Below are 27,926 nucleotides of genomic sequence, written 5' to 3'. Positions count from 1 at the left end.
CATTTGATCGAGCTGAACCCCGTCCTAAACCCCAGGATACCTCTGGTTGCGACTTCCCCTCCGTTCTCACCTCATGTTTGTGTGTTGCACCTTTCTTCCAACAGTGATAACTTCATTTACATCTCTCTTTGAGATGACGTGCACAAACTTTCATTCATTCATCTCAACTCTCTCTTCCTCACATGTGGTGACTTCAATTATCACACCACGCTAATTGGCTGGGTGTTGGTACCTCTCTCACAAGCCATGATACTTCTGCAAAGGACTTCTGTGACTCCATGGGTCTGATTCAATCTGTGAACTTTCCCACCTGGATTTCTCCCAATGGAAAATCTTCCCTCCTGGATTTGGTGATGACCAACTTCCCCGCCATTGTTTAATGCTCATCCTGTGCCCCAGTTGGCTTTTATGATCATGTACTGGTGAAGGACACATCTCTCTGGCCATTCTCAGGGAACAACCTTGGTGCCGGCAAGTCTGGCAGTTCATTCAATAAGTGTGGCAGGACCTGCAAGCAGCCATCACACTTAAGGACTGGTCTCCGATATCTCCGGCCTCTGATATTAACTCAGTCTGGGAATTCTTCCACAGAAGCCACCTCTCTCTTATGCACAGATCAATACTATCTCATCTTCAGTTATCTTTTCCATCCTCCTGCTCTTGGTACTCTGAATCATGGGGTGAGGCTGTTGCTTTAAAAAAACTTGCATTCTCCTCCTGAAAGGCAAATCCAACAGAAAGCAACCTCAGATCATTCCACAAATTTGAGGTGTCATGGTTGTGGCGGTTTATGGCGAGGGTAAGCGACTTTGGGTTGTGGTCCGATGCTGTAGCATTGTGGTCTGAGTGGAGAAGGTTGAAGTGAAGTGTCTCTTTGATGATGGCACGTGGTTTGAACGGGAAATGGCACACTTATGCAAATGAGCTACTCTGTTGCAATGCGTGAATGCATGTGTGAAGGGAAGTCCCCTGTGTGTAGTAAAGCAAATGAAATGGATAAAGGATGGGAATAAAGACCTGCCGAAAGCCCACACAATGCTTATGACCCATAAACCCACTCGACACAAGGGAAGGGCAATCTAAAATGAAAACTAATAAAACTAGAAGGGAACTCAGTGGAGCGTATACCTCCGCCCTGTAATTCCTGATCCACGAGAACATATCTGGCCCAATACATTTTTGAAACATCAGGCCATATCTGGTTTTTGAGCCCAATCTCTCAATGGTGAAGAATCACTTTAAAATTTATCATATCCTTATCTGGATCAGGATCTTCACCAAAATCGAATCAATTTGTCATGGTCAGACACCCAACCTGGCCACCAAGTTTCGTCGGAATCCATCCACAACTTTTTGAAATATCATGCCACATATGGTTTTTGAGCCCGATCTCCCAATAGTGAAGCATCACTTTTAAAATTCTTGTAGTCTGATCCAGATCCCGATCTTCACCAAAATCTAATCAGTTTGTCATTGTCACACACCAAACCTGTCCACAAAATTTTATCCAGATCCGTCCACAACTTTTTGAGATATCTTGTACACAGACAAACAAACAAGAAGACGACGTCGTGCAAAGCACGAGACTTGCAACATCCATAAAACAAATTTGACCGCAAAAATAATTGGTGGTTGAATTAATTGACCTGATATGCAACTCTTCTTCAAATTTCAAGTCAATCGGATGAAAATTGCGGATTTTAGCAACACCTCTTTGGTTGTTGACCTTGGGCCTGCTGACCTATTGGTCCATGTTGACCTCAAATATAATTGGCTGATTGAATTCAGTGATCTGACAGATAAATCCTCTTCAAATTTCAAGTCAATTGGATGAATAATAATAATAAAGATTTTATAAATACCACTTTAGTTGTTGACCTTGGGCCTATGTTGACCTTTTGGTGTATGTTGACCTCAAAAATAATTGTGTGATTTAATTCAGTGACTTGAAATATAAATCCTCTTCAAAGTTCAAATGAATCGGATGAAAATTGACAATTTTATAAATCCAGCCTATGTTGGCCTTTTGGCCGATGTGGACCTCAAAAGTAATTGGTGGTTGAATTCACTGACCAGCTTTGAAAATCCTCTTCAAATTTCAAGTCAATGGGATGAAAATTGAGGATTTTAGGAATACCACCTTAGTTGTTGACCTTGGGCCTATGTTGATCTTTTGACCTCAAAAACAATCGCTTTCTTCTTTGTGCCAAACTCTACCATATGGTGAAGATCGGTTGAAAATTTTGACCTGGAGGTGACTGACAGACAGACAGAAAGACATAATAACAAAAATGACCAACCAACACACTTGAAAAATCTTCGATTTTGCAAATAACAAACAAACAGACAGAATAACAAAAACACAAACATACAAACAGACAGGGATAAAATGGTCCACAAAAATAATTTTGATGACTTCATCGGTCACGTGATTCGCAGCCATGTTGTTTTTGAGTTTTTTTTTTTTCAAATAAGCCTTCAAAAATCATCTCTGAAATGGCTGAACAGATCGAGGGAAAAATTCACACAAATGTTCCCCAAGGCATGTGTGTACAAGTTTGTTTTTTTGAACGAATAATTGATGTCACATGGTTTGGCAGCCATATTGGATTTAATCAAAATATTAAATAATGTTTTCTCTGGAACCACTGATTCAATCGACATGAAACGACACAGTTATGAATCGAGTAGTGATGGGGAATACATGTTTTAAAATTCAACCTGATTGCACACATGGTCTGGCAGCCAGAATTATTTAATAGTTTTGATCTTGGTTCTTTTTAAAAATTATTTATTTATTTATTTATTTGAATAAGACTCACTTGGCTGTATCTGGATGGGTTTGAGGGAAGAGGAGTAGCATCTGAAATGTGAATCCTATCCAGGTTCCTCCTGATGACTTCATCGTTTGCTTTTTGCTTGTTTGGTTTCCTTCTGGTAATACTCCAATGCAGGACTGTACCAATTTGCTTTTCCATTTGATTTGAATTGAATTCATTTTAATCCAATTCTGAATTCAATTGAATGATAATAAAAACGTCCTGGGTCCATTGTGATGTTTGATGGAGGGGGAATTGCAGTGTCAGTTCTTGAAATGTAGAATGTATATGATATCCAGTTTGGCACATATGTACGAAGTTGTGGATTCACGAGAACTGTTCTTTTTCAGGGAAGCAAACATGAACGAGTCTCCTGGTTCAGGTGATATTGTTCTGAATCAGCCTATCCACGTGGACGAGTCATTACCGTCCACCATTCCAAAGACATCCACTTTTTGGAACCGACTAAGGTATATTATTTCATTTTCCCCTTCTCCTCTTTTTGTTTTTAACTTGTGTTTGGAAATATCTACCTCAACAAATGTGCAAGAAATTGACTTTTCAATCTTTTTCAACGCAGGAAAAAGTTTGGCAAACGTCGCAAGAAGTGGAAGGGTCTTACCAACGATGAACATGTCATGTGAGTAAGATGGAATGTCATGACATGAAATTTGCTAGCAATAGAAATGTTATTCCTTCAAGGAAATTAAGATCAACCCTGTCGTATTTCAATCACATCTTGCACCTTAATTATTTTCTGTACCATAGATTCGAAGTTTCAGGTCAGGGGGGTTGCTTTGATGTGCTTGCACTGAGTTCTTTAACTTGGATTGCAAACTTGATCCAGATATTAACGGCCAACATAGTGTTTTGCATGAAGGGCCAGGTATTGAAGTGTGTGTGCCGTCCCACTGAAGGACAAAGCTATAGGACCATCAGCTAGCATTGGGAGATTTGTTGGGCGTGAAAGATCCTCTCATGTCTCTTACAAAGAGTTGGTGAGTTATCGCCGGTACCCTGAACAAATTTCAAATTCCAGCCAGTCAACAAAATGATTGATCAACCAGTTCTTGAAAGATTTGGGCCACAACCGTTGATCTTCATTGGCAAAGATAATCTTCACTTGTGCACTTATTCATGCACACGCAATTGTCATTTATATCAAAAATTACGCATATCGGATCTCGTCACATTCATTCACACGTGTACACACGCACATACATACATACATACAGCATACGAACACACACACTGGCAAACATACATACACATACGCATGTACATACATACATATGTGCACATTTGTATGGAATCTTGTCCCAAGTGCACAGAGAGGCAAGTAAATGACAAATTGGACAAGGCCCGAAGAAATGAAGTCTGAAATTGAAACCAGTCACTCATCTTATTTTGCTTTTCACACATCCAAGTTTGTGGCCTGAATATGCAATACTCTTTTTTTTTTCATTGGAATTTTTTGAGAAATGGTCCAATGAAGTGGGATGATGTTTTGACTCAAACATTGTACAAAAATTATTGGTTAAATTGCCTTTGACTTATTGGTTAATTAATAGGTGATACTCCAATGATTTGTTGATTCCATGAATACACATGGCACTAATGTTGAATGTCAATAAATAATATTTGCATATTTAGTTGTACAATGTTTTTGTAAAGCAATGTTTGAGATATTAGTGAGTATTGTAGTGTGAGCAACACAAAATATGTAATTTGTTTCCAATGTTAAATTTGTTTTGATTAAAAATCCAGCAATTGGAATTTGGTTTGTACATATCATCCTAACTGTGAAAACAAGTGGAGGAATCATGCACACCCAAACAATTATGGAGGTGAGGGAATGAAAATTGGAATGTGAGTAACCATGTAAAGTGAGTTACCATGTTTGTCATGTCAATAAAGTAGAAAATAGCATTATTGTGGTAAAAGCAGTGAGAAAACAAGTCTGAAGACGATGATGGTTCACGAGCGGTATTTGACGATGTAGATTCTTTCAGAAGTCAAGGATGAGACAATGTGATAATTTTTGACGAAGTTATAAAAATGATCAACATGATGTGGTACGAGTGACGGGTTATTAGCTGCAAAATGTCGAAAAACCGGTTTCATTCAACAACTTTGAAAATTTGACCTTTGCGTAACCTTTAAAGGTCACAAAACAATGTTGTGGACATTAAAATAAGGAAACAGGATACGTGCTATAGCTTATTGGAGTTAGTTCGTCGAAGAAGGTCGAAAACCCGGTTCGATTCCCACAACTTTGAAAATTTTACCTTTGTGAACTTTAACGGTCAAAGGTCAAGGATTATGACCTTTGGTGCAAAACTTCCTCTGGAACATTCCAGGAACAATATAACATCATATAGGCTATATGGCATTTCGCACTCCTCGGATTATCCATACTTTGATGGAATCAGCGTAAAAACTAACTTGAAGGGGGCGCCACGGGCAAGGTGTTCGAGATAGAGCAAAATGGTTTCAAGATGTTAGATGGGGAATGACCTCCATATTATGTATAAAAAATATTGTCATCCTCGCTCTCCAAGTTTGGGCGGTCATATGATTTTTATGTCAAAATTCACAATTTTCTGAGTTCGTGACCTTGTGACCTTGACCTTGGGATGAAAATGAAAAATCGAGCTCCGTGGGGCTATGCAGGTGCCATTGGGCTAACCAAATACCAAAACCCCTGCCAGATTCGACAAACCCCCTCGGAGAAGATGTAAATTGAAATCGGCTACCCCCTAAAAACAGATGTTTTAAGGCGTGGCTCTGCCCATAATGGGCACAGCACGGCCATTCTTAGGAAAACACAACGAGATCATGATATAAACCTCCCACGCAAATTTTATTAGGATCAGATCAAAACCCACGGAGCTATGCTCGGGACAGACAGACAGACAGACAGACAAGCCGGTAGGCGGACATGGGTTGTCAGTTTCAGGGCTGCCATTTGGAAACTAGAAGAGATAGAACCTGGCGCGATGGTCCCGTTCGATGGGGATTGACCTGAGGATTAAGCACAAGAAAATTAATGATTCAAGCTTCAAGGTTTAATGCTGCAGATTGTTTTTTTCGTTAAAATACCCCCACATTTTGAGGGTTTTCGACCGTTGCTAGGCAACGGAGGAGTCCATAGCAACGGGTCTTTCTCACACATCACTAGGACATACCATGAACCTACCATACCAGTTTCATGTATATCTGACTCATCGTCTCTGAGATATAACGAACTTCGTTTTTTTTATTGTTTTCGACCAGGGTTCATTCAGTCGATCTTCTCCGACAGTTTTCATAGGATCCGGCTGGAAATTTTTGACAATATGGCTGAATGGACTGCCCACAGTCGCTCGTGGCCCGATTTTTGATTTTCGAAAAAATTTTTTTGAGATTTTTTTGAAAATTTCAAAGGTCCGTTGCTAAGCAACGGATGGGTCCATAGCAACGGTTCTCATTTGCGCACAACTAGGTCATGGTATGAACCTACCAACCAAGTTTCATCGAAATCGCCATTGTATTAACGGAGCACTGGACCGAACAGACATACATACAGACAGACAGACAAACATATCGACGGAAATACTGTTAATAATTGCATACGTGCTTATTTATAATAAATGTCCTTGTGTGAATGTAAACCTTTTCATTGCGTCCATTCCCTCATTGAACTGCCCCATCTTGCACTCGGAATATAGTTGGTTTTTAAATAGCCGATAAATAGAATCGGGTGCGGCGAGGTCTGGCGATAATACCCGCTCGGTTATCCCAGAACGTAACGGACCGCTTAAGCGGTTCGTGTCCAAGCAGGCCTTCGCCGAGGTGCGGTCCCTCGGTAGGTTACCCGCGCGGGTACTTAGGTTTATCGATATTCGGCGATTGACCCTATTTCTCGTGGGTAGAATACGGACTGGGCCGTGGTGGGATTAAAAACCCACCAGTGACTGGTTTTTGGCGTTGTTCCAGAAAGTCACGACTGGATTGTCCGTTTGGTGGGCGAAGCGACCGCTCTTGGTTCGACGCGGTCGTTCGCACGCCGGGCGGGCGGGAAATCTACAACAATATATTAATATATGTAGGTTCAATCACTGGACACACGACATCCAACTCAATATGATGTGGACGGTTGAATATTCCGAGGGCGTGAAAGATATCTGCAAATGACAAGGTTATGCGTGACAAGGTAAATGGTTCTGGCTGCCGGTGCACAGAACAAATATCGACGTTGTTGTCACAAAATTTAATCAGGTCGAGGGCAATACAAGCCGACAGTCTGACAAGTAGGTGGTGCTGAGGAATCAACGACTGAGAACTCAAACTTGCCCTTTCTGTTGTCTGTCTGGCAGTGAAGGTTATCTTTATATTTATGGGCAACCCGACGCCCCCCATATGCTTTGAGAGTGACGATGAACGATGGATGTGGGGTTTAGTTGTAATTCCCGATAAAGGGAAAAGGGTATGACAGATAGCTGCACACCAGTGTCCAACTTGACCTTCACCTTCAGCCCTTCAACAGATAAGTCCACAAAGCAATTCTTGCCAGGAACAGCATCAACACCATCAATAAACAACTGATAAAGACTTGCTTCATATTTGTCATCACTGTGAGTGTCGAAGGCATATACAGAGACATGACAGAAGTAAATCGACACCTTAAATATTGTTACGGTTCGAGGAACCGAATGCATACAAACGTACAGTTGTCCCGAAGTCAGTTATTCCGTTAAGTATATGTGTAGATATATCCCTACCTTGTGTGTCGAGGGAAGACACTGGGGTGCGTTGCGATGGCTTTTAGTGAGTTTTATAAATAATTTCTCTCCTTTTATTTTGAACCACAGTGCCTTCTTCTCGCTTTCGGAGGCAAAATCTTTGTGCAGTATCTTTTTGGCGAATCCAGACACGAGTGGAGTGGGCGGGCTTCCCGGCATGGCCGAACGCCGCCCAGAAAGGGCGGACCCATGGAAGCCCCGTCCAATCAGCGCAGACAGTGACGTCAGATTCACCAAGGCCCCTCCCCGCTGAGGGAGATCCATACATTACGAAGCAACCCTGAGAGCGAGAAGCGTTGGAGTGAGGAGTGTTGGAGTGAGACAGTTTGTTGGCTGGTAGCGAAAGAAAGGAGGAAGGTCGAAGAGTGCTTGCGCTCTTTGGGGGTCGTTCGTTTTGAGTGTGAGAGAGCTGGGAAGACCTCGACCCGACCTTGACCGGGTCTCTCGTTGGGTCCTGTCTGCAGCCCTGATCCCCGCCTCGGACTCCGCTCTACTCGACCCGGGCTCCTTCGCAGACACGGTCTCCACGCGTGCGGCCGTGGACCGAGCCGCACGACCATTGACAGGTGCCGCACCACGGGGCATCCCTTCCCTCCCACGTTCAGGTACCAGAATGAACTGCGACCTCAGCTCACCTCCCTCTCTGTCTGTGGGCGTCCCTTTGCCATACATGTGGGTTTATTTTCGTCTGAGTGTGTGGCAGTCTTTAAGTAGAATTGCATAAGTGCTTTTATTTGATCATTGTAAATCTTGCCTGTTTTATTCCTGCGTAAGTCTGCTCTGTGTCCTTCTTTTGTAAGTTGATTGTAAATAAATTATTGGAGAAATGTTCCCAGTTCATTTTTCTCTTTTCCTTCATTGGTCCAGCATGGTTCGGATTTGAGTTTAAGCTGGGTCTTTATCTCCGATAATCTGTTCATTCTTGCCGTACGTCCTTGGTAGTTCCGCTTGGCTGCATCTGATCCGGAGTTGGTAGTTGGTGTTATGATGATGATATGCTAGGTGGTCATATTTGAGCCATAGTTGAATAATCAATAGTCAATAGTTGTATATTAATCAGCTGTCAGGATTCAAACCTTGCTTTAAGATGTTGCTTTAAATGTTGCATGTTGCCCTAACTGTTCCTTTGGACAGCCTTTATCACTCTCCTGTTTTTATGTCCTTGGGAGAACTGTGTATGCTGATATCCCACACATTCCTGTTCTTAGTCATCACCAGAGTTTCGCCTTTGCTATCAGCAGGTGCCAGTGTAGGGGTGTAGGAGTCTTAGAAAGTTATTAGTTTGCAAGATGAACTGTTGGGTTGTGAATCTGAGGATTGACTGATTCAACTTCCCTGAGGGCCCCTAGGGAGGGGGGAAAGAAGCCCACTGCCGCATTTATTTCTTTATTTCTTTATCCCTGAGCACACACTTATAGTCCACACCCAGTTTTGCTTTTGTGTGATTATATATACAACTGTTTTGAAGTAAAAATCTCAATGTGGTCCGGGGGCACCTGACTGAAGGGCCTTTGGGCTGCATTCCGCATGCGTAGTGCCATCTTCTGAAATAAATCGTATCATTCGAGAACCCTCATTCGACTCTGTCATCACTCGGCCGGGTGAAGAGTCATAACAGTTGGTACCCTACAGTAGTTGGTCGAGTGATCCGGTTTGGGCAAGGCGTACCGAGGGCGTGGTTAATTAGATAAATTGATTCCAGACAAAAATACCTCACACCACACGGTGGAGGTTTTGGCATCCACGGTCGGTTAAGCGACCCGCCGCGTCACGGAATTATCCATGAGTGACGGCCTACAATTCTGGGAGTCCGGTGGGAGACGACGTTACTCCCCCACCTAGTGGTCGTTTCTTGCCACCGGACCTCTGGCCCGCAACAATATATTCATTTCATCTATTTAAAGCAAGTTTTACTCCGTGATTTGTACGAAGATTCAACTATTTATTTGCAGAAACGAGTTCCTGGGTCGTGTATGACAATTTACTCTGCCTCAAACCCAGAGAGCACACGACCTTTGCCATTTTCAAAGAGGACGAATTGTTGGCCAATCAGAAGGTGGAGTCAGCCAGCATCAGACATCTCAGAACCTTGGCATTCCGCTATGTACGGTCAATTGGGTGATTGTGCAATTCACCAGCGAAGGCAAGGAATGCACAGCTTCTCGTTCTGGTCGATCTGGGCCCTGAGAAAGGTGTCTTCGAGCTGTCAAGCTTCCCATTGAGAAAACTCCCCGTTGCAAGGCAGCAGATGTTGCAGACGAGGTCCAAGTTAGCTCAAGAACTGCCGTGCGGTACCTTCATCAACTGGGCTACGATGGGAGAGCAGCTTGGAGAAAACCTTTTCTTAGACCAGCCAACATTCAAAGGAGAAAGAAGTGGACTGATGAGATGGTCACCAAACCCTTGGAATTTTGGTCCTGTCATTTTTTCAGATGAGTCCCAATTTCCTCAATTTTCTGACAATGGACGTGTATGGGTCTGGAGACTTCCCAGTCAAGAGTTCTCTTTGAAGCGATTGCAGCCAACTCTCAAACAGGGTGGTTTTTCAGTGATGGTGTGGGGAGCAATCTGGAGATCTGGTCGGTCAGAGCTGGTGGAGTGTGTTGGCAACATCAACTCCACGATGTACATTTCTATCCTTGAGGATGGACTTCTCCCCATCTTCTCCACTGGTCAGATGGTCAAAAACAACACTCTGTTCATGGAAGATGGAGCTCCATGCCACACTGCAAAAAAGACCAAAGGATGGTAGGACAGGAATGGGATCAAGCGACTTCCATGTTCAAGTCAGCCTCCTGACGTGAATCCCATTAAACACCTCTGCGCCATATCGGATTGAGCTGTGCGGAAAAAGTCCAGGAAACCAACATCACGGACAGAATTGTGAAACCTGTTGTGTGAGGCCTGGGCAGAAATCCCACAAGAGAAAATTTCGGAACTCGTTCGTTCTTTACCTGAAAGAGTAAAAGCGTTGAAATCTGCAAATGGCAATCCCACCAAATACTGGTGTGTGTATAAAAATGGATCAAATGTTCTTCAAATGTTAAATAAATTAATAATTTTGAAATCATGGTGTCTATTTACTTGTGTCATATCTCTGTACTTGGCTCTGTCTCTGAGGTGGAACTCGGCACATTCTCGTGAAATGGCCCATGTGGCCACAATTATTGAAGTTTCTCTCTTTAGCTTGGCATTTGTGCCTGCGTTTCTTTTGGTATCCGCATCGAGAACACCTTCCGATGGTCGGTGGCCCTTCCGGAGCCGAAGATGAGTGGTGCTCACTGTGAGGAATGTGGGCACGACTCAGCACTTTGAACTGATGTCGAAAAATGTGTATCTCATTTACTTTGAGTGGTGTCTCTGTCATGGTCTTCAACTGGGTGTGACCGGTCTCTGCTGCTCTGCACATGTCCACCGCTTTGGGAAGGTCAAGATCCTTTTCACGGAGTAAACGCTCATTCAGGTGTAAATCCGACATGGCGTAAATTATATGGTCTGGAACCATGTTCTCCGTTTCTGCAAAACTGCACAACTCGGCCTCCATCCTCAACTCCATGACATCCTGGTTGAAGGGTTGACCCTCTTGCCATCGGTTTCCCCATAAACGGTCCTTTCATGAACTACATTCGTTCGCGGATTTCAATATTCCTCAAATTTCTCACATTCCGAGTCGACTTTCTTCCTGTCCGTGGCTTCGCTGAACGTGAATGTGTTGTGCACCTCAACCGCAGTCTGGCCAGGACTATGTAACAAGATGGCGACGTTCTTGCTCTCCGGGATCGACTCTGTTCTTTGTGTTGTCCTGACGCCTCCAAAAACAGTTCAAACAGTTGTCTCCATCGGCGCCAAGCATCGCTGAGGTTCGAAGCATCCAGAGACAGTGGCGGCGTTGGTTTCAAACATTCCACCATGAGTCAATGTGAATAACCTCTCCCACCATGGAATGAGCCAGTCGAGGGTTCGAGCCCACCTGTCTATTTACTACTACTACTACTACTACTACTACTACTACTACTACTACTACTACTACTACTACTACTACTACGACTACGACTACCACAACTCCCGATACTTAAGTCACGTCACGCAATCCTGACGTCATGCAATGTATCCCATGGTAACAGTGGAACGTTACGTCACATAAGTCAGGGTATTGTTCCGACCAATCAGTTCGGTGTGTTTCTCTCGCGGTGATCGACGTGTGTGAAGTCGGCTCCCGAATATTTCATTGAAGATTCATCGAAAGAATTTATTTATCTCTCAAGGTGCGGATCGTGAAGAAGAAAACACAACTGAGGTACCTCACACGGCTTTTTCACAACACTAAGTCAATTTTATCCTGTCATGTCGTCGAGTGTAAAGTTAACAGGATATTTCACTCTTCGTCTTCGCTCCATGAGTGTTTTATCCTCCGTGTCCGTGTGGTGATCCGTCACGTCAGCGGAAAACGTCATCACGTCGTTCGTGCTTTCTCAAACGGAGTTATTGATTTATCAACGATAATCATCTCTGTGGTGATTTTAATTCCAAGGCCCAAACCACATGTGTGAACGGACTAATATATATATATATATATATATATATATATATATATATATATATATATATATATATATATATATATATATATATATATATATATATATATATATATATATATGTATATGTATATATATGTATATGTATATATATGTGTATATATATATATATATATATATATATATATATATATATATATATATATATATATATATATGTACCGGGCGTAGTGGCGTGCGCCTGTAATCCGGCTACTCGGAGGCTTGGGTTGGAGGATCGCTTGAGGACGGGAGCTCTGCGCTGGGCCGCGCTATGAGAGGGTGTATGGCAGCCCGGAGTCATGGCGAAACCCAACCCTTATCCCTGTGTCGTAAGAGGCGACCAGGGTTGCGTCAGGAAGGGCATCCGGCGTAAAACCTGTGCCAAATCAGTATGCGGATCATAACAGATGATCCGCTGTGGCGACCCCTAACGGGAGCAGCTGAAAGACGAACAACAACATATATATATATATATATATATATATATATATATATATATATATATATATATATATATATAATGTATTCAGAGACAAGATGAGTGACTCAATTCGATCACGAAAGGGGTTATTGAGATTCTAAACACATCAAGAAGATTTCTGTTTGAAGCCGCAGCAAAATTTTACCCGAGGGTGCACCACGGTAATGATGGACCAAATTGCCTTATTTCCTTGTTTTCAGCCAACTTATTGATTTTCAGACATTCAAACTCTCGCACAAGCAGAGAATTACCTTGTGGGTGTGGGGAAGGAGTGTTTTGTGCGAAAGGGGTGTTTTGTAGGAAAGGGGTGTTTTGTGGGGAAGGGTGTTTTGCAGGAAAGGGGTGTTTTGTGGGGAAGGGGTGTTTTGCAGGAAAGGGGTGTTTTGTGGGGAAGGGGTGTTTTGTGCCCATGACCTGACCCTTGGTTCCCCCAGGATGTATGTAAAAGCTGGTGGAGATTGGTCCAGCCGTGTTTTTACCCTCTCCAGAGGACTGGATGTTGTATTTGGGCCATTTTCTGTTTGCTTATTTGTCTGTGCAGAACGCTGTGTTTGTCTATTAATTACGTACTATTCGAAAATGAGTCTGTCCATTAATTACGTATTACTGCAATGTTCGTGCTCTGTCTGTTAATTATGTTTCGTGGGAACGTGAGTGTGTCTATTTGTGACGTATGTGAGATCGTCCCGTCCGATTGGAAAGTGACTTCGTCCATTAATTATGTACGATGGGCGCCATGACAATATTTATCCTTCACCCCGCTACCTCAGGATTCCCTGAGGATACCTCAGGATTCGCAAAAACACTTTAGACTCTTTGGAACCTTGAAGACCCCTTGGAACCATTAATACCCTTTCAGACCCTTAAGACGCGTTAGAACCCTCAAGACCCTTTTGGAGTATCAATTCAGGTTTTCCAGTTTGCAATTCCTCAGGCATCAATTTTGCAAAGGCCATGTGCACACGCCAAACATTTACCAGTCATGTCCATTCATGGTATCAAACCCCTCCAAGTCAGTACCATCCCCCTCTTCTGCTCTTCCCTCGTCCTGCCTCCTCTCGACTTCAACCTCGTCCTGCCCCTTCAAAACTCATCCCTCCCCTCCCCTACTTCTCCCCCACCCAATTTCACCCCTACCCGTTAGGAGCTCCCTCCCCTGTCCCAAATCGTGTGGACCTCAAACATCCAAGGCCTCTGTTCCAACCTGCCAGATGTCTTAATCTCGGCCACTTCGGAGAAACTGGACATCATCTGTGTAACTGAATCCTTCCTCCCACAGGACATCAATGACTTCTTATTGGCTCTCCCTGCCTTTTGCTTCCTCCCATTTGTCGAGCTGAACCCTGTCCTAAACCCCAATATACCTCTGGTTGCGACTTCCCCTCCGTTCTCACCTCATGTTTGTGTGTTGCACCATTCTTGCAACAGTGATAACTTCATCAACATCTCTCTTTGAGATGACGTGCACAAACTTTCATTCATTCATCTCAACTCTCTCTTCCTCACATGTGGTGACTTCAATTATCACACCACGCTAATTGGCTGGGTGTTGGTACTTCTCTCACAAGCCATGATACTTCTGCAAAGGACTTCTGTGACTCCATGGGTCTGATTCAATCTGTGAACTTTCCCAAATGGATTTCTCCCAATGGAAAATCTTCCCTCCTGGATTTGGTGATGACGAACTTCCCCGCCATTGTTTAATGCTCGACCTCTGCCCCAATTGGCTCTTCTGATCACGTGCTGGTGAAGGTAAACATTCTCTCTGGCCATTCTCAGGGAACAACCTTGGTGCCGGCAAGTCTGGCAGTTCATTCAATAAGTGTGGCAGGACCTGCAAGCAGCCATCACACTTCAGGACTGGTCTCCGATATCTACGGCCTCTGATATTAACTCAGTCTGGGAATTCTTCCACAGAAACCACCTCTCTCTTATGCACAGATCAATACTATCTCATCTTCAGTTGTCTTTTTCATCCTCCTGCTCTTGGTACTCTGAATCATGGGGTGAGGCTGTTGCTTTAAAATAACTTGCATTCTCCTCCTGAAAGGCAAATCCAACGGAAAGCAACCTCAGATCATTCCACAAATTTGAGGTGTCATGGTTGTGCGGTTTATGGTGAGGGTAAGCGACTTTGGGTTGTGGTCCGATGCTGTAGCATTGTGGTCTGAGTGGAGAAGGTTGAAGTGAAGTGTCTCTTTGATGATGGCACGTGGTTTGAACGGGAAATGGCACACTTATGCAAATGAGCTACTCTGTTGCAATGCGTGAATGTATGTGTGAAGGGAAGTCCCCTGTGTGTAGGAAAGTAAATGAAATGGATAAAGGATGGGAATAAAGACCTGCCGAAAGCCCACACAATGCTTATGACCCATAAACCCACTCGACACAAGGGAAGGGCGATCTAAAATGAAAACTAATAAAACTAGAAGGGAACTCAGTGGAGCGTATACCTCCACCCTGTAATGCCTGATCCACGAGAACATATCTGGCCCAATGCATTTTTGAAACATCATGCCATATCTGGTTTTTGAAACATCATGCCATATCTAACCATCCATAAAACAAATTTGACCTCAAAAATAATTGGTGGTTGAATTAATTGACCTGATATGCAACTCTTCTTCAAATTTCAAGTCAATCGGATGAAAATTGCGGATTTTAGCAACACCTCTTTGGTTGTTGACCTTGGGCCTGCTGACCTTTTGGTCCATGTTGACCTCAAAAATAATTGACTGATTGAATTCAGTGACCTGACAGATAAATCCTCTTCAAATTTCAAGTCAATTGGATGAATAATAATAATAAAGATTTTATAAATACCACTTTAGTTGTTGACCTTGGGCCTATGTTGACCTTTTGGTGTATGTTGACCTCAAAAATAATTGTCTGATTTAATTCAGTGACTTGAAATATAAATCCTCTTCAAAGTTCAAATGAATCGGATGAAAATTGACAATTTTAGAAATCCAGCCTATGTTGGCCTTTTGGCCGATGTGGACCTCAAAAGTAATTGGTGGTTGAATTCACTGACCAGCTTTCAAAATCCTCTTCAAATTTCAAGTCAATGGGATGAAAATTGAGGATTTTAGAAATACCATCTTAGTTGTTGACCTTGGGCCTATGTTGATCTTTTGACCTCAAAAACAATCGCTTTCTTCCTTGTGCCAAACTCTACCATATGGTGAAGATCGGTTGAAAATTTTGACCTGGAGGTGACTGACAGACAGACAGGCAGACATAATAACAAAAATGACCAACCAACACACTTGAAAAATCTTCGATTTTGCAAATAACAAACAAACAGACAGAATAACAAAAACACAAACATACAAACAGACAGGGATAAAATGGTCCACAAAAATAATTTTGATGACTTCATCGGTCACGTGATTTGCAGCCATGTTGTTTTTGAGGTTTTTTTTTTCAAATAAGCCTTCAAAAATCTTCTCTGAAATGGCTGAACAGATCGAGGGGAAATTTCACACAAATGTTCCCCAAGGCATGTGTGTACAAGTTTGATTTTTTGAACGAATAATTGATGTCACATGGTTTGGCAGCCATATTGGATTTAATCAAAATATTAAATAATGTTTTCTCTGGAACCACTGATTCAATCGACATGAAACGACACAGTTATGAATCTAGTAGTGATGGGGAATACATGTTTTAAATTTCAACTTGATTGCACACATGGTCTGGCAGCCAGAATTATTTAATAGTTTTGATCTCGGTTCTTTTTTTAAATTATTTATTTATTTATTTATTTGAATAAGACTCACTTGGCTGTATCTGGATGGGTTTCAGGGAAGAGGAGTAGCATCTGAAATGTGAATCCTATCCAGGTTCCTCCTGATGACTTCATCCTTTGCTTTTTGCTTGTTTGGTTTCCTTCTGGTAATACTCCAATGCAGGACTGTACCAATTTGCTTTTCCATTTGATTTGAATTTAATTAATTTTAATCCAATTCTGAATTCAATTGAATGATAATAAAAACGTCCTGGGTCCATTGTGATGTTTGATGGAGGGGGAATTGCAGTGTCAGTTCTTGAAATGTAGAATGTATATGATATCCAGTTTGGCACATATGTACGAAGTTGTGGATTCACGAGAACTGTTCTTTTTCAGGGAAGCAAACATGAACGAGTCTCCTGGTTCAGGTGATATTGTTCTGAATCAGCCTATCCACGTGGACGAGTCATTACCGTCCACCACTCCAAAGACATCCACTTTTTGGAACCGACTAAGGTATATTATTTCATTTTCCCCTTCTCCTCTTTTTGTTTTTAACTTGTGTTTGGAAATATCTACCTCAACAAATGTGCAAGAAATTGACTTTTCAATCTTTTTCAACGCAGGAAAAAGTTTGGCAAACGTCGCAAGAAGTGGAAGGGTCTTACCAACGATGAACATGTCATGTGAGTAAGATGGAATGTCATGACATAAAATTTGCTAGCAATAGAAATGTTATTCCTTCAAGGAAATTAAGATCAACCCTGTCGTATTTCAATCACATCTTGCACCTTAATTATTTTCTGTACCATAGATTCGAAGTTTCAGGTCAGGGGGGTTGCTTTGATGTGCTTGCACTGAGTTCTTTAACTTGGTTTGAAAACTTAATCCAGATATGAACGGCTAACATAGTGTTTTGCATGAAGGGCCAGGTATTGAAGTGTGCGCCGTCCCACTGAAGGACAAAGCTATAGGACCATCGGCTAGCATTGGGAGATTTGTTGGGCGTTAAAGATCCTCTCATGTCTCTTACAAAGAGTTGGTGAGTTATCGCCGGTACCCTGAACAAATTTCAAATTCCAGCCAGTCAACAAAATGATTGATCAACCAGTTCTTGAAAGACTTGGGCCACAACCGTTGATCTTCATTGGCAAAGATAATCTTCACTTGTGCACTTATTCATGCACACGCAATTGTCATTTATATCAAAAATTATGTATGTCGGATCTCGTCACATTCATTCACACGTGTACACATGCACATACGTACATACAGCATACGAACACACACACTGGCAAACATACATACACATACGCATGTACATACATACATATGTGCACATTTGTATGGAATCTTGTCCCAAGTGCACAGAGAGGCAAGTAAATGACAAATTGGACAAGGCCCGAAGAAATGAAGTCTGAAATTGAAACCAGTCACTCATCTTATTTTGCTTTTCACACATCCAAGTTTGTGGCCTGAATATGCAATACTCTTTTTTTTTCATTGGAATTTTTTGAGAAATGGTCCAATGAAGTGGGATGATGTTTTGACTCAAACATTGTACAAAAATTATTGGTTAAATTGCCTTTGACTTATTGGTTAATTAATAGGTGATACTCCAATGATTTGTTGATTCCATGAATACACATGGCACTAATGTTGAATGTCAATAAATAATATTTGCATATTTAGTTGTACAATGTTTTTGTAAAGCAATGTTTGAGATATTAGTGAGTATTGTAGTGTGAGCAACACAAAATATGTAATTTGTTTCCAATGTTAAATTTGTTTTGATTAAAAATCCAGCAATTGGAATTTGGTTTGTACATATCATCCTAACTGTGAAAACAAGTGGAGGAATCATGCACACCCAAACAATTATGGAGGTGAGGGAATGAAAATTGGAATGTGAGTAACCATGCAAAGTGAGTTACCATGTTTGTCATGTCAATAAAGTAGAAAATAGCATTATTGTGGTAAAAGCAGTGAGAAAACAAGTCTGAAGACGATGATGGTTCACGAGCGGTATTTGACGATGTAGATTGTTTCAGAAGTCAAGGATGAGACAATGTGATAATTTTTGACGAAGTTATAAAAATGATCAACATGATGTGGTACGAGTGACGGGTTATTAGCTGCAAAATGTCGAAAAACCGGTTTCATTCAACAACTTTCAAAATTTGACCTTTGCGTAACCTTTTAAGGTCACAAAACAATGTTGTGGACATTAAAATAAGGAAACAGGATACGTGCTATAGCTTATTGGAGTTAGTTCGTCGAAGAAGGTCGATAACCCGGTTCGATTCCCACAACTTTGAAAATTTCACCTTTGTGAACTTTAAAGGTCAAAGGTCAAGGATTATGACCTTTGGTGCAAAACTTCCTCTGGAACATTCCAGGAACAATATAACATCATATAGGCTATATGGCATTTCGCACTCCTCGGATTATCCATACTTTGATGGAATCAGCGTAAAAACTAACTTGAAGGGGGCGCCACGGGCAAGGTGTTCGAGATAGAGCAAAATGGTTTCAAGATGTTAGATGGGGAATGACCTCAATATTATGTATAAAAAATATTGTCATCCTCGCTCTCCAAGTTTGGGCGGTCATATGATTTTTATGTCAAAATTCACAATTTTCTGAGTTCGTGACCTTGTGACCTTGACCTTGGGATGAAAATGAAAAATCGAGCTCCGTGGGGCTATGCAGGTGCCATTGGGCTAACCAAATACCAAAACCCCTGCCAGATTCGACAAACCCCCTCGGAGAAGATGTAAATTGAAATCGGCTACCCCCTAAAAACAGATGTTTTAAGGCGTGGCTCTGCCCATAATGGGCACAGCACGGCCATTCTCAGGAAAACACAACGAGATCATGATATAAACCTCCCACGCAAATTTTATCAGGATCAGATCAAAACCCACGGAGCTATGCTCGGGACAGACAGACAGACAGACAGACAAGCCGGTAGGCGGACATGGGTTGTCAGTTTCAGGGCTGCCATTTGGAAACTAGAAGAGATAGAACCTGGCGCGATGGTCCCGTTCGATGGGGATTGACCTGAGGATTAAGCACAAGAAAATTAATGATTCAAGCTTCAAGGTTTAATGCTGCAGATTGTTTTTTTCGTTAAAATACCCCCACATTTTGAGGGTTTTCGACCGTTGCTAGGCAACGGAGGAGTCCATAGCAACGGGTCTTTCTCACACATCACTAGGACATACCATGAACCTAGCATACCAGTTTCATGTATATCTGACTCATCGTCTCTGAGATATAACGAACTTCGTTTTTTTATTGTTTTCGACCAGGGTTCATTCAGTCGATCTTCTCCGACAGTTTTCATAGGATCCGGCTGGAAATTTTTGACAATATGGCTGAATGGACTGCCCACAGTCGCTCGTGGCCCGATTTTTGATTTTCGAAATAAAAATTTTGTGAGATTTTTTTGAAAATTTCAAAGGTCCGTTGCTAAGCAACGGATGGGTCCAGAGCAACGGTTCTCATTTGCGCACAACTAGGTCATGGTATGAACCTACCAACCAAGTTTCATCGAAATCGCCATTGTATTAACGGAGCACTGGACCAAAAAGACATACATACAGACAGACAGACAAACATATCGACGGAAATACTGTTAATAATTGCATACGTGCTTATTTATAATAAATGTCCTTGTGTGAATGTAAACCTGTTCATTGCGTCCATTCCCTCATTGAACTGCCCCATCTTGCACTCGGAATATAGTTGGTTTTTAAATAGCCGATAAATAGAATCGGGTCCGGCGAGGTCTGGCGATAATACCCGATCGGTTATCCCAGAACGGAACGGACCGCTTAAGCGGTTCGTGTCCAAGCAGGCCTTCGCCGAGGTGCGGTCCCTCGGTAGGTTACCCGCGTGGGTACTTAGGTATATCGATATTCGGCGATTGACCCTATTTCGCGTGGGTAGAATACGGACTGGGCCATGGTGGGATTAAAAACCCACCAGTGACTGGTTTTTGGCGTTGTTCCAGAAAGTCACGACTGGATTGTCCGTTTGGTGGGCGAAGCGACCGCACTTGGTTCGACGCGGTCGTTCGCACGCCGGGCGGGCGGGAAATCTACAACAATATATTAATATATGTAGGTTCGATCACTGGACACACGACATCCAACTCAATATGATGTGGACGGTTGAATATTCCGAGGGCGTGAAAGATATCTGCAAATGACTCGGTTATGCGTGACAAGGTAAATGGTTCTGGCTGCCGGTGCACAGAACAAATATCGACGTTGTTGTCACAAAATTTAATCAGGTCGAGGGCAATACAAGCCGACAGTCTGACAAGTAGGTGGTGCTTAGGAATCAACGACTGAGAACTCAAACTTGCCCTTTCTGTTGTCTGTCTGGCAGTGAAGGTTATCGTTATATTTATGTGCAACCTGACGCCCCCCCATATGCTTTGAGAGTGACGATGAACAATGGATGTGGGGTTTAGTTGTAATTCCCGATAAAGGGAAAAGGGTATGACAGATAGCTGCACACCAGTGTCCAACTTGAACTTCACCTTCAGCCCTTCAACAGATAAGTCCACAAAGCAATTCTTGCCAGGAACAGCATCAACACCATCAATAAACAACTGATAAAGACTTACTTCATATTCGTCATCACTGTGAGTGTCGAAGGCATATACAGAGACATGACAGAAGTAAATCGACACCTTAAATATTGTTACGGTTCTAGGAACCGAATGCATACAAACGTACAGTTGTCCCGAAGTCAGTTATTCCGTTAAGTATATGTGTAGATATATCCCTACCTTGTGTGTCGAGGGAAGACACTGGGGTGCGTTGCGATGGCTTTTAGTTAGTTTTATAAATAATTTCTCTCCTTTTATTTTGAACCACAGTGCCTTCTTCTCGCTTTCGGAGGCAAAATCTTTGTGCAGTATCTTTTTGGCGAATCCAGACACGCGTGGAGTGGGCGGGCTTCCCGGCATGGCCGAACGCCGCCCAGAAAGGGCGGACCCATGGAAGCCCCGTCCAATCAGCGCAGACAGTGACGTCAGATTCACCAAGGCCCCTCCCCGCTGAGGGAGATCCATACATTATGAAGCAACCCTGAGAGCGAGAAGCGTTGGAGTGAGGAGTGTTGGAGTGAGACAGTTTGTTGGCTGGTAGCGAAAGAAAGGAGGAAGGTCGAAGAGTGCTTGCGCTCTTTGGGGGTCGTTCGTTTTGAGTGTGAGAGAGCTGGGAAGACCTCGACCCGACCTTGACCGGGTCTCTCGTTGGGTCCTGTCTGCAGCCCTGATCCCCGCCTCGGACTCCGCTCTACTCGACCCGGGCTCCTTCGCAGACACGGTCTCCACGCGTGCGGCCGTGGACCGAGCCGCACGACCATTGACAGGTGCCGCACCACGGGGCATCCCTTCCCACCCACGTTCAGGTACCAGAATGAACTGCGACCTCAGCTCACCTCCCTCTCTGTCTGTGGGCGTCCCTTTGCCATACATGTGGGTTTATTTTCGTCTGAGTGTGCGGCAGTCTTTAAGTAGAATTGCATAAGTGCTTTTATTTGATCATTGTAAACCTTGCCTGTTTTATTCCCGCGTAAGTCTGCTCTGTGTCCTTCTTTTGTTAGTTGATTGTAAATAAATTATTGGAGAAATGTTCCCAGTTCATTTTTCTCTTTTCCTTCATTGGTCCAGCATGGTTCGGATTTGAGTTTAAGCTGGGTCTTTATCTCCGATAATCTGTTCATTCTTGACGTACGTCCTTGGTAGTTCCGCTTGGCTGCATCTGATCCGGAGTTGGTAGTTGGTGTTATGATGATGATATGCTAGGTGGTCATATTTGAGCCATAGTTGAATAATCAATAGTCAATAGTTGTATATTAATCAGCTGTCAGGATTCAAACCTTGCTTTAAGATGTTGCTTTAAATGTTGCATGTTGCCCTAACTGTTCCTTTGGACAGCCTTTATCACTCTCCTGTTTTTATGTCCTTGGGAGAACTGTGTATGCTGATATCCCACACATTCCTGTTCTTAGTCATCACCAGAGTTTCGCCTTTGCTATCAGCAGGTGCCAGTGTAGGGGTGTAGGAGTCTTAGAAAGTTATTAGTTTGCAAGATGAACTGTTGGGTTGTGAATCTGAGGATTGACTGATTCAACTTCCCTGAGGGCCCCGAGGGAGGGGGGAAAGAAGCCCACTGCCGCATTTATTTCTTTATTTCTTTATCCCTGAGCACACACTTATAGTCCACACCCAGTTTTGCTTTTGTGTGATTATATATACAACTGTTTTGAAGTAAAAATCTCAATGTGGTCCGGGGGCACCTGACTGAAGGGCCTTTGGGCTGCATTTCGCATGCGTAGTGCCATCTTCTGAAATAAATCGTATCATTCGACTCTGTCATCACTCGGCCGGGTGAAGAGTCATAACAGTTGGTACCCTACAGTAGTTGGTCGAGTGATCCGGTTTGGGCAAGGCGTACCGAGGGCGTGGTTAATTAGATAAATTGATTCCAGACAAAAATACCTCACACCACATGGTGGAGGTTTTGGCATCCACGGTCGGTTAAGCGACCCGCCGCGTCACGGAATTATCCATGAGTGACGGCCTACAATTCTGGGAGTCCGGTGGGAGACGACGTTACTCCCCCACCTAGTGGTCGTTTCTTGCCACCGGACCTCTGGCCCGCAACAATATATTCATTTCATCTATTTAAAGCAAGTTTTACTCCGTGATTTGTACGAAGATTCAACTATTTATTTGCAGAATCGAGTTCCTGGGTCGTGTATGACAATTTACTCTGCCTCAAACCCAGAGAGCACACGACCTTTGCCATTTTCAAAGAGGACGAATTGTTGGCCAATCAGAAGGTGGAGTCAGCCAGCATCAGACATCTCAGAACCTTGGCATTCTGCTATGTACGGTCAATTGGGTGATTGTGCAATTCACCAGCGAAGGCAAGGAATGCACAGCTTCTCGTTCTGGTCGATCTGGGCCCTGAGAAAGGTGTCTTCGAGCTATCAAGCTGCCCATTGAGAAAACTCCCCGTTGCAAGGCAGCAGATGTTGCAGACGAGGTCCAAGTTAGCTCAAGAACTGCCGTGCGGTACCTTCATCAACTGGGCTACGATGGGAGAGCAGCTTGGAGAAAACCTTTTCTTAGACCAGCCAACATTCAAAGGAGAAAGAAGTGGACTGACCAGATGGTCACCAAACCCTTGGAATTTTGGTATACTGTCATTTTTTCAGATGAGTCCCAATTTCCTCAATTTTCTGACAATGGACGTGTATGGGTCTGGAGACTTCCCAGTCAAGAGTTCTCTTTGAAGCGATTGCAGCCAACTCTCAAACAGGGTGGTTTTTCAGTGATGGTGTGGGGAGCAATCTGGAGAGTTGGTCGGTCAGAGCTGGTGGAGTGTGTTGGCAACATCAACTCCACGATGTACATTTCTATCCTTGAGGATGGACTTCTCCCCGTCTTCTCCACTGGTCAGATGTTCAAAACAACACTGTTCATGGAAGATGGAGCTCCATGCCACACTGCAAAAAAGACCAAAGGATGGTAGGACTGGAATGGGATCAAGCGACTTCCATGGTCAAGTCAGCCTCCTGACGTGAATCCCATTGAACACCTCTGGGCCATATCGGATTGAGCTGTGCGGAAAATGTCCAGGAAACCAACATCACGGACAGAATTGTGAAACCTGTTGTGTGACGCCTGGGCAGAAATCCCACAAGAGAAAATTTCGGAACTCGTTCGTTCTTTACCTGAAAGAGTAAAAGCGTTGAAATCTGCAAATGGCAATCCCACCAAATACTGGTGTGTGTATTAAAATGGATCAAATGTTCTTCAAATGTTAAATAAATTAATAATTTTGAAATCATGGTGTCTATTTACTTGTGTCATATCTCTGTACTTGGCTCTGTCTCTGAGGTGGAACTCGGCACATTCTCGTGAAATGGCCCATGTGGCCACAATAATTGAAGTTTCTCTCTTTAGCTTGGCATTTGTGCCTAAGTTTCTTTTGGTATCCGCATCGAGAACACCTTCCGATGGTCGGTGGCCCTTCCGGAGCCGAAGATGAGTGGTGCTCACTGTGAGGAATGTGGGCACGACTCAGCACTTTGCCCTGATGTCGAAAAATGTGTATCTCATTTACTTTGAGTGGTGTCTCTGTCATGGTCTTCAACTGGGTGTGACCGGTCTCTGCTGCTCTGCACATGTCCACCGCTTTGGGAAGGTCAAGATCCTTTTCACGGAGTAAACGCTCATTCAGGTGTAAATCCGACATGGCGTAAATTATATGGTCTGGAACCATGTTCTCCGTTTCTGCAAAACTGCACAACTCGGCCTCCATCCTCAACTCCATGACATCCTGGTTGAAAGGGTTGACCCTCTTGCCATCGGTTTCCCCATAAACGGTCCTTTCATGAACTACATTCGTTCGCGGATTTCAATATTCCTCAAATTTCTCACATTCCGAGTCGACTTTCTTCCTGTCCACGGCTTCGCTGAACGTGAATGTGTTGTGCACCTCAACCGCAGTCTGGCCAGGACAATGTAACAAGATGGCGACTTTCTTGCTCTCCGGGATCGACTCTGTACTTTGTGTTGTCCTGACGCCTCCAAAAACAGTTCAAACAGCTGTCTCCATCGGCGCCAAGCATCGCTGAGGTTCGAAGCATCCAGAGACAGTGGCGGCGTTGGTTTCAAACATTCCACCATGAGTCAATGTGAATAACCTCTACCACCATGGAATGAGCCAGTCGAGGGTTCGAGCCCACCTGTCTATTTACTACTACTACTACTACTACTACTACTACTACTACTACTACTACTACTACTACTACTACTACTACTACTACTACGACAACCACAACTCCCGACACTGGTCACGTCACGCAATCCTGACGTCATGCAATGTATCCCATGGTAACAGTGAAACGTTACGTCACAGAAGTCAGGGTATTGTTCCGACCAATCAGTTCGGTGTTTCTCTCGCGGTGATCGACGTGTGTGAAGTCGGCTCCCGAATATTTCATTGAAGATTCATCGAAAGAATTTATTTATCTCTCAAGGTGCGGATCGTGAAGAAGAAAACACAACTGAGGTACCTCACACGGCTTTTTCACAACACTAAGTCAATTTTATCCTGTCATGTCGTCGAGTGTAACGTTAACAGGATATTTCACTCTTCGTCTTCGCTCCATGAGTGTTTTATCCTCCGTGTCCGTGTGGTGATCCGTCACGTCAGCGGAAACACGTCATCACGTCGTTCGTGCTTTCTCAAACGGAGTTATTGATTTATCAACGATAATCATCTCTGTGGTGATTTTAATTCCAAGGCCCAAACCACATGTGTGAACGGACTAATATATATATATATATATATATATATATATATATATATATATATATATATATATATATATATATATATATATATATATACATATATATATATATATATATATATATATATATATATACATACATATTTATATATATATATATATATATATATATATATATATATATATATATATATATATTGTTTGTATATGTATGAATACATTCATGTTTGTATGTATATATATATATATATATATATATATATATATATATATATATATATATATATATATATATCGAAAAATATATATATATATATATATATATCGAAAAAAAAAAAATATATATATATATATATATATATATATATATATATATATATATATATATAATATATATGTGTATATATATAATATATATGTGTATATGTATATATATATATATATATATGTATATATATATATATATATATATATATATATATACAGGTATATATATATATATATATATATATATATATATATATATATATATATATATCTATATATATATATACAGGTATATATAATGTATTCAGAGACAAGATGAGTGACTCAATTCGATCACGAAAGGGGTTATTGAGATTCTAAACACATCAAGAAGATTTCTGTTTGAAGCTGCAGCAAAATTTTACCCGAGGGTGCACCACGGTAATGATGGACCAAATTGCCTTATTTCCTTGTTTTCAGCCAACTTATTGATTTTCAGACAGTGTTTTGTGCGAAAGGGGTGTTTTGTAGGAAAGGGGTGTTTTGTGGGGAAGGGTGTTTTGCAGGAAAGGGGTGTTTTGTGGGGAAGGGGTGTTTTGTGTCCATGACCTGACCCTTGGTACCCCCAGGATGTATGTAAAAGCTGGTGGAGATTGGTCCAGCCGTGTTTTTACCCTCTCCAGAGGACTGGATGTTGTATTTGGGTCATTTTCTGTTTGCTTATTTGTCTGTGCAGAACGCTGTGTTTGTCTATTAATTACGTACTATTCGAAAATGAGTCTGTCCATTAATTACATATTACTGCAATGTTCGTGCTCTGTCTGTTAATTATGTTTCGTGGGAACGTGAGTGTGTCCATTTGTGACGTATGTGAGTGAATGTGAGATCGTCCGTCCGATTGGAAAGTGACTTCGTCCATTAATTATGTACGATGGGCGCCATGACAATATTTATCCTTCAACCCCGATACCTCAGGATTCCCAAAAACACTTTAGACTCTTTGGAACCTTGAAGACCCCTTGGAACCATTAATACCCTTTCAGACCCTTAAGACGCGTTAGAACCCTCAAGACCCTTTTGGAGTATCAATTCAGGTTTTCCAGTTTGCAATTCCTCAGGCATCAATTTTGCAAAGGCCATGTGCACATGCCAAACATTTACCAGTCATGTCCATTCATGGTATCAAACCCCTCCAAGTCAGTACCATCCCCCTCTTCTGCTCCTCCCTCGTCCTGCCTCCTCTCGACTTCAACCTCGTCCTGCCCCTTCAAAACTCATCCCTCCCCTCCACTACTTCTCCCCCACCCAATTTCACCCCAACCCGTTAGGAGCTCCCTCCCCTGTCCCAAATCGTGTGGACCTCAAACATCCAAGGCCTCTGTTCCAACCTGCCAGATGTCTTAATCTCGGCCACTTCGGAGAAACTGGACATCATCTGTGTAACTGAATCCTTCCTCCCACAGGACATCAATGACTTCTTATTGGCTCTCCCTGCCTTTTGCTTCCTCCCATTTGATCGAGCTGAACCCCGTCCTAAACCCCAAGATACCTCTGGTTGCGACTTCCCCTCCGTTCTCACCTCATGTTTGTGTGTTGCACCATTCTTGCAACAGTGATAACTTCATCAACATCTCTCTTTGAGATGATGTGCACAAACTTTCATTCATTCATCTCAACTCTCTCTTCCTCACATGTGGTGACTTCAATTATCACACCACGCTAATTGGCTGGGTGTTGGTTCTTCTCTCACAAGCCATGATACTTCTGCAAAGGACTTCTGTGACTCCATGGGTCTGATTCAATCTGTGAACTTTCCCAAATGGATTTCTCCCAATGGAAAATCTTCCCTCCTGGATTTGGTGATGACCAACTTCCCCGCCATTGTTTAATGCTCGACCTCTGCCCCAATTGGCTCTTCTGATCACGTGCTGG

The 27,926-nt window shown here is 42.6% G+C and overlaps 1 protein-coding gene across 9 annotated transcripts in view; it reads left to right on the top strand.

Moving 5' to 3' along the window:
• Positions 1–27,926, top strand: part of LOC147024903 (uncharacterized) — a 112,928-nt gene that overhangs the window by 7,736 nt on the left and 77,266 nt on the right. For 6 of the 9 annotated variants that reach the window (XM_085885268.1, XM_085885269.1, XM_085885266.1 and 3 more), the window contains exons 2-5: positions 3,170–3,289; positions 3,400–3,459; positions 16,794–16,913; positions 17,024–17,083. In XM_085885268.1, the coding sequence (XP_085741394.1) occupies positions 3,180–3,289; positions 3,400–3,459; positions 16,794–16,913; positions 17,024–17,083 (350 nt within the window). In that variant the 5' untranslated portion in view covers positions 3,170–3,179. Of the gene's footprint in view, positions 1–3,169; positions 3,290–3,399; positions 3,460–11,658; positions 11,901–16,793; positions 16,914–17,023; positions 17,084–25,393; positions 25,505–27,926 lie in introns of those variants that run through there. The other 3 variants (XM_085885270.1, XM_085885273.1, XM_085885272.1) reach the window with 3 other exon arrangements.

Source organism: Eptatretus burgeri, chromosome 6 (genome assembly GCF_056783735.1).
Source record: "Eptatretus burgeri isolate ZD-2024b chromosome 6, Ebu_testis_v1, whole genome shotgun sequence".
In the NCBI taxonomy this organism is placed as follows: Eukaryota; Metazoa; Chordata; class Myxini; order Myxiniformes; family Myxinidae; genus Eptatretus; species Eptatretus burgeri.
This window is presented reverse-complemented; position numbering and strand designations above follow the sequence as displayed.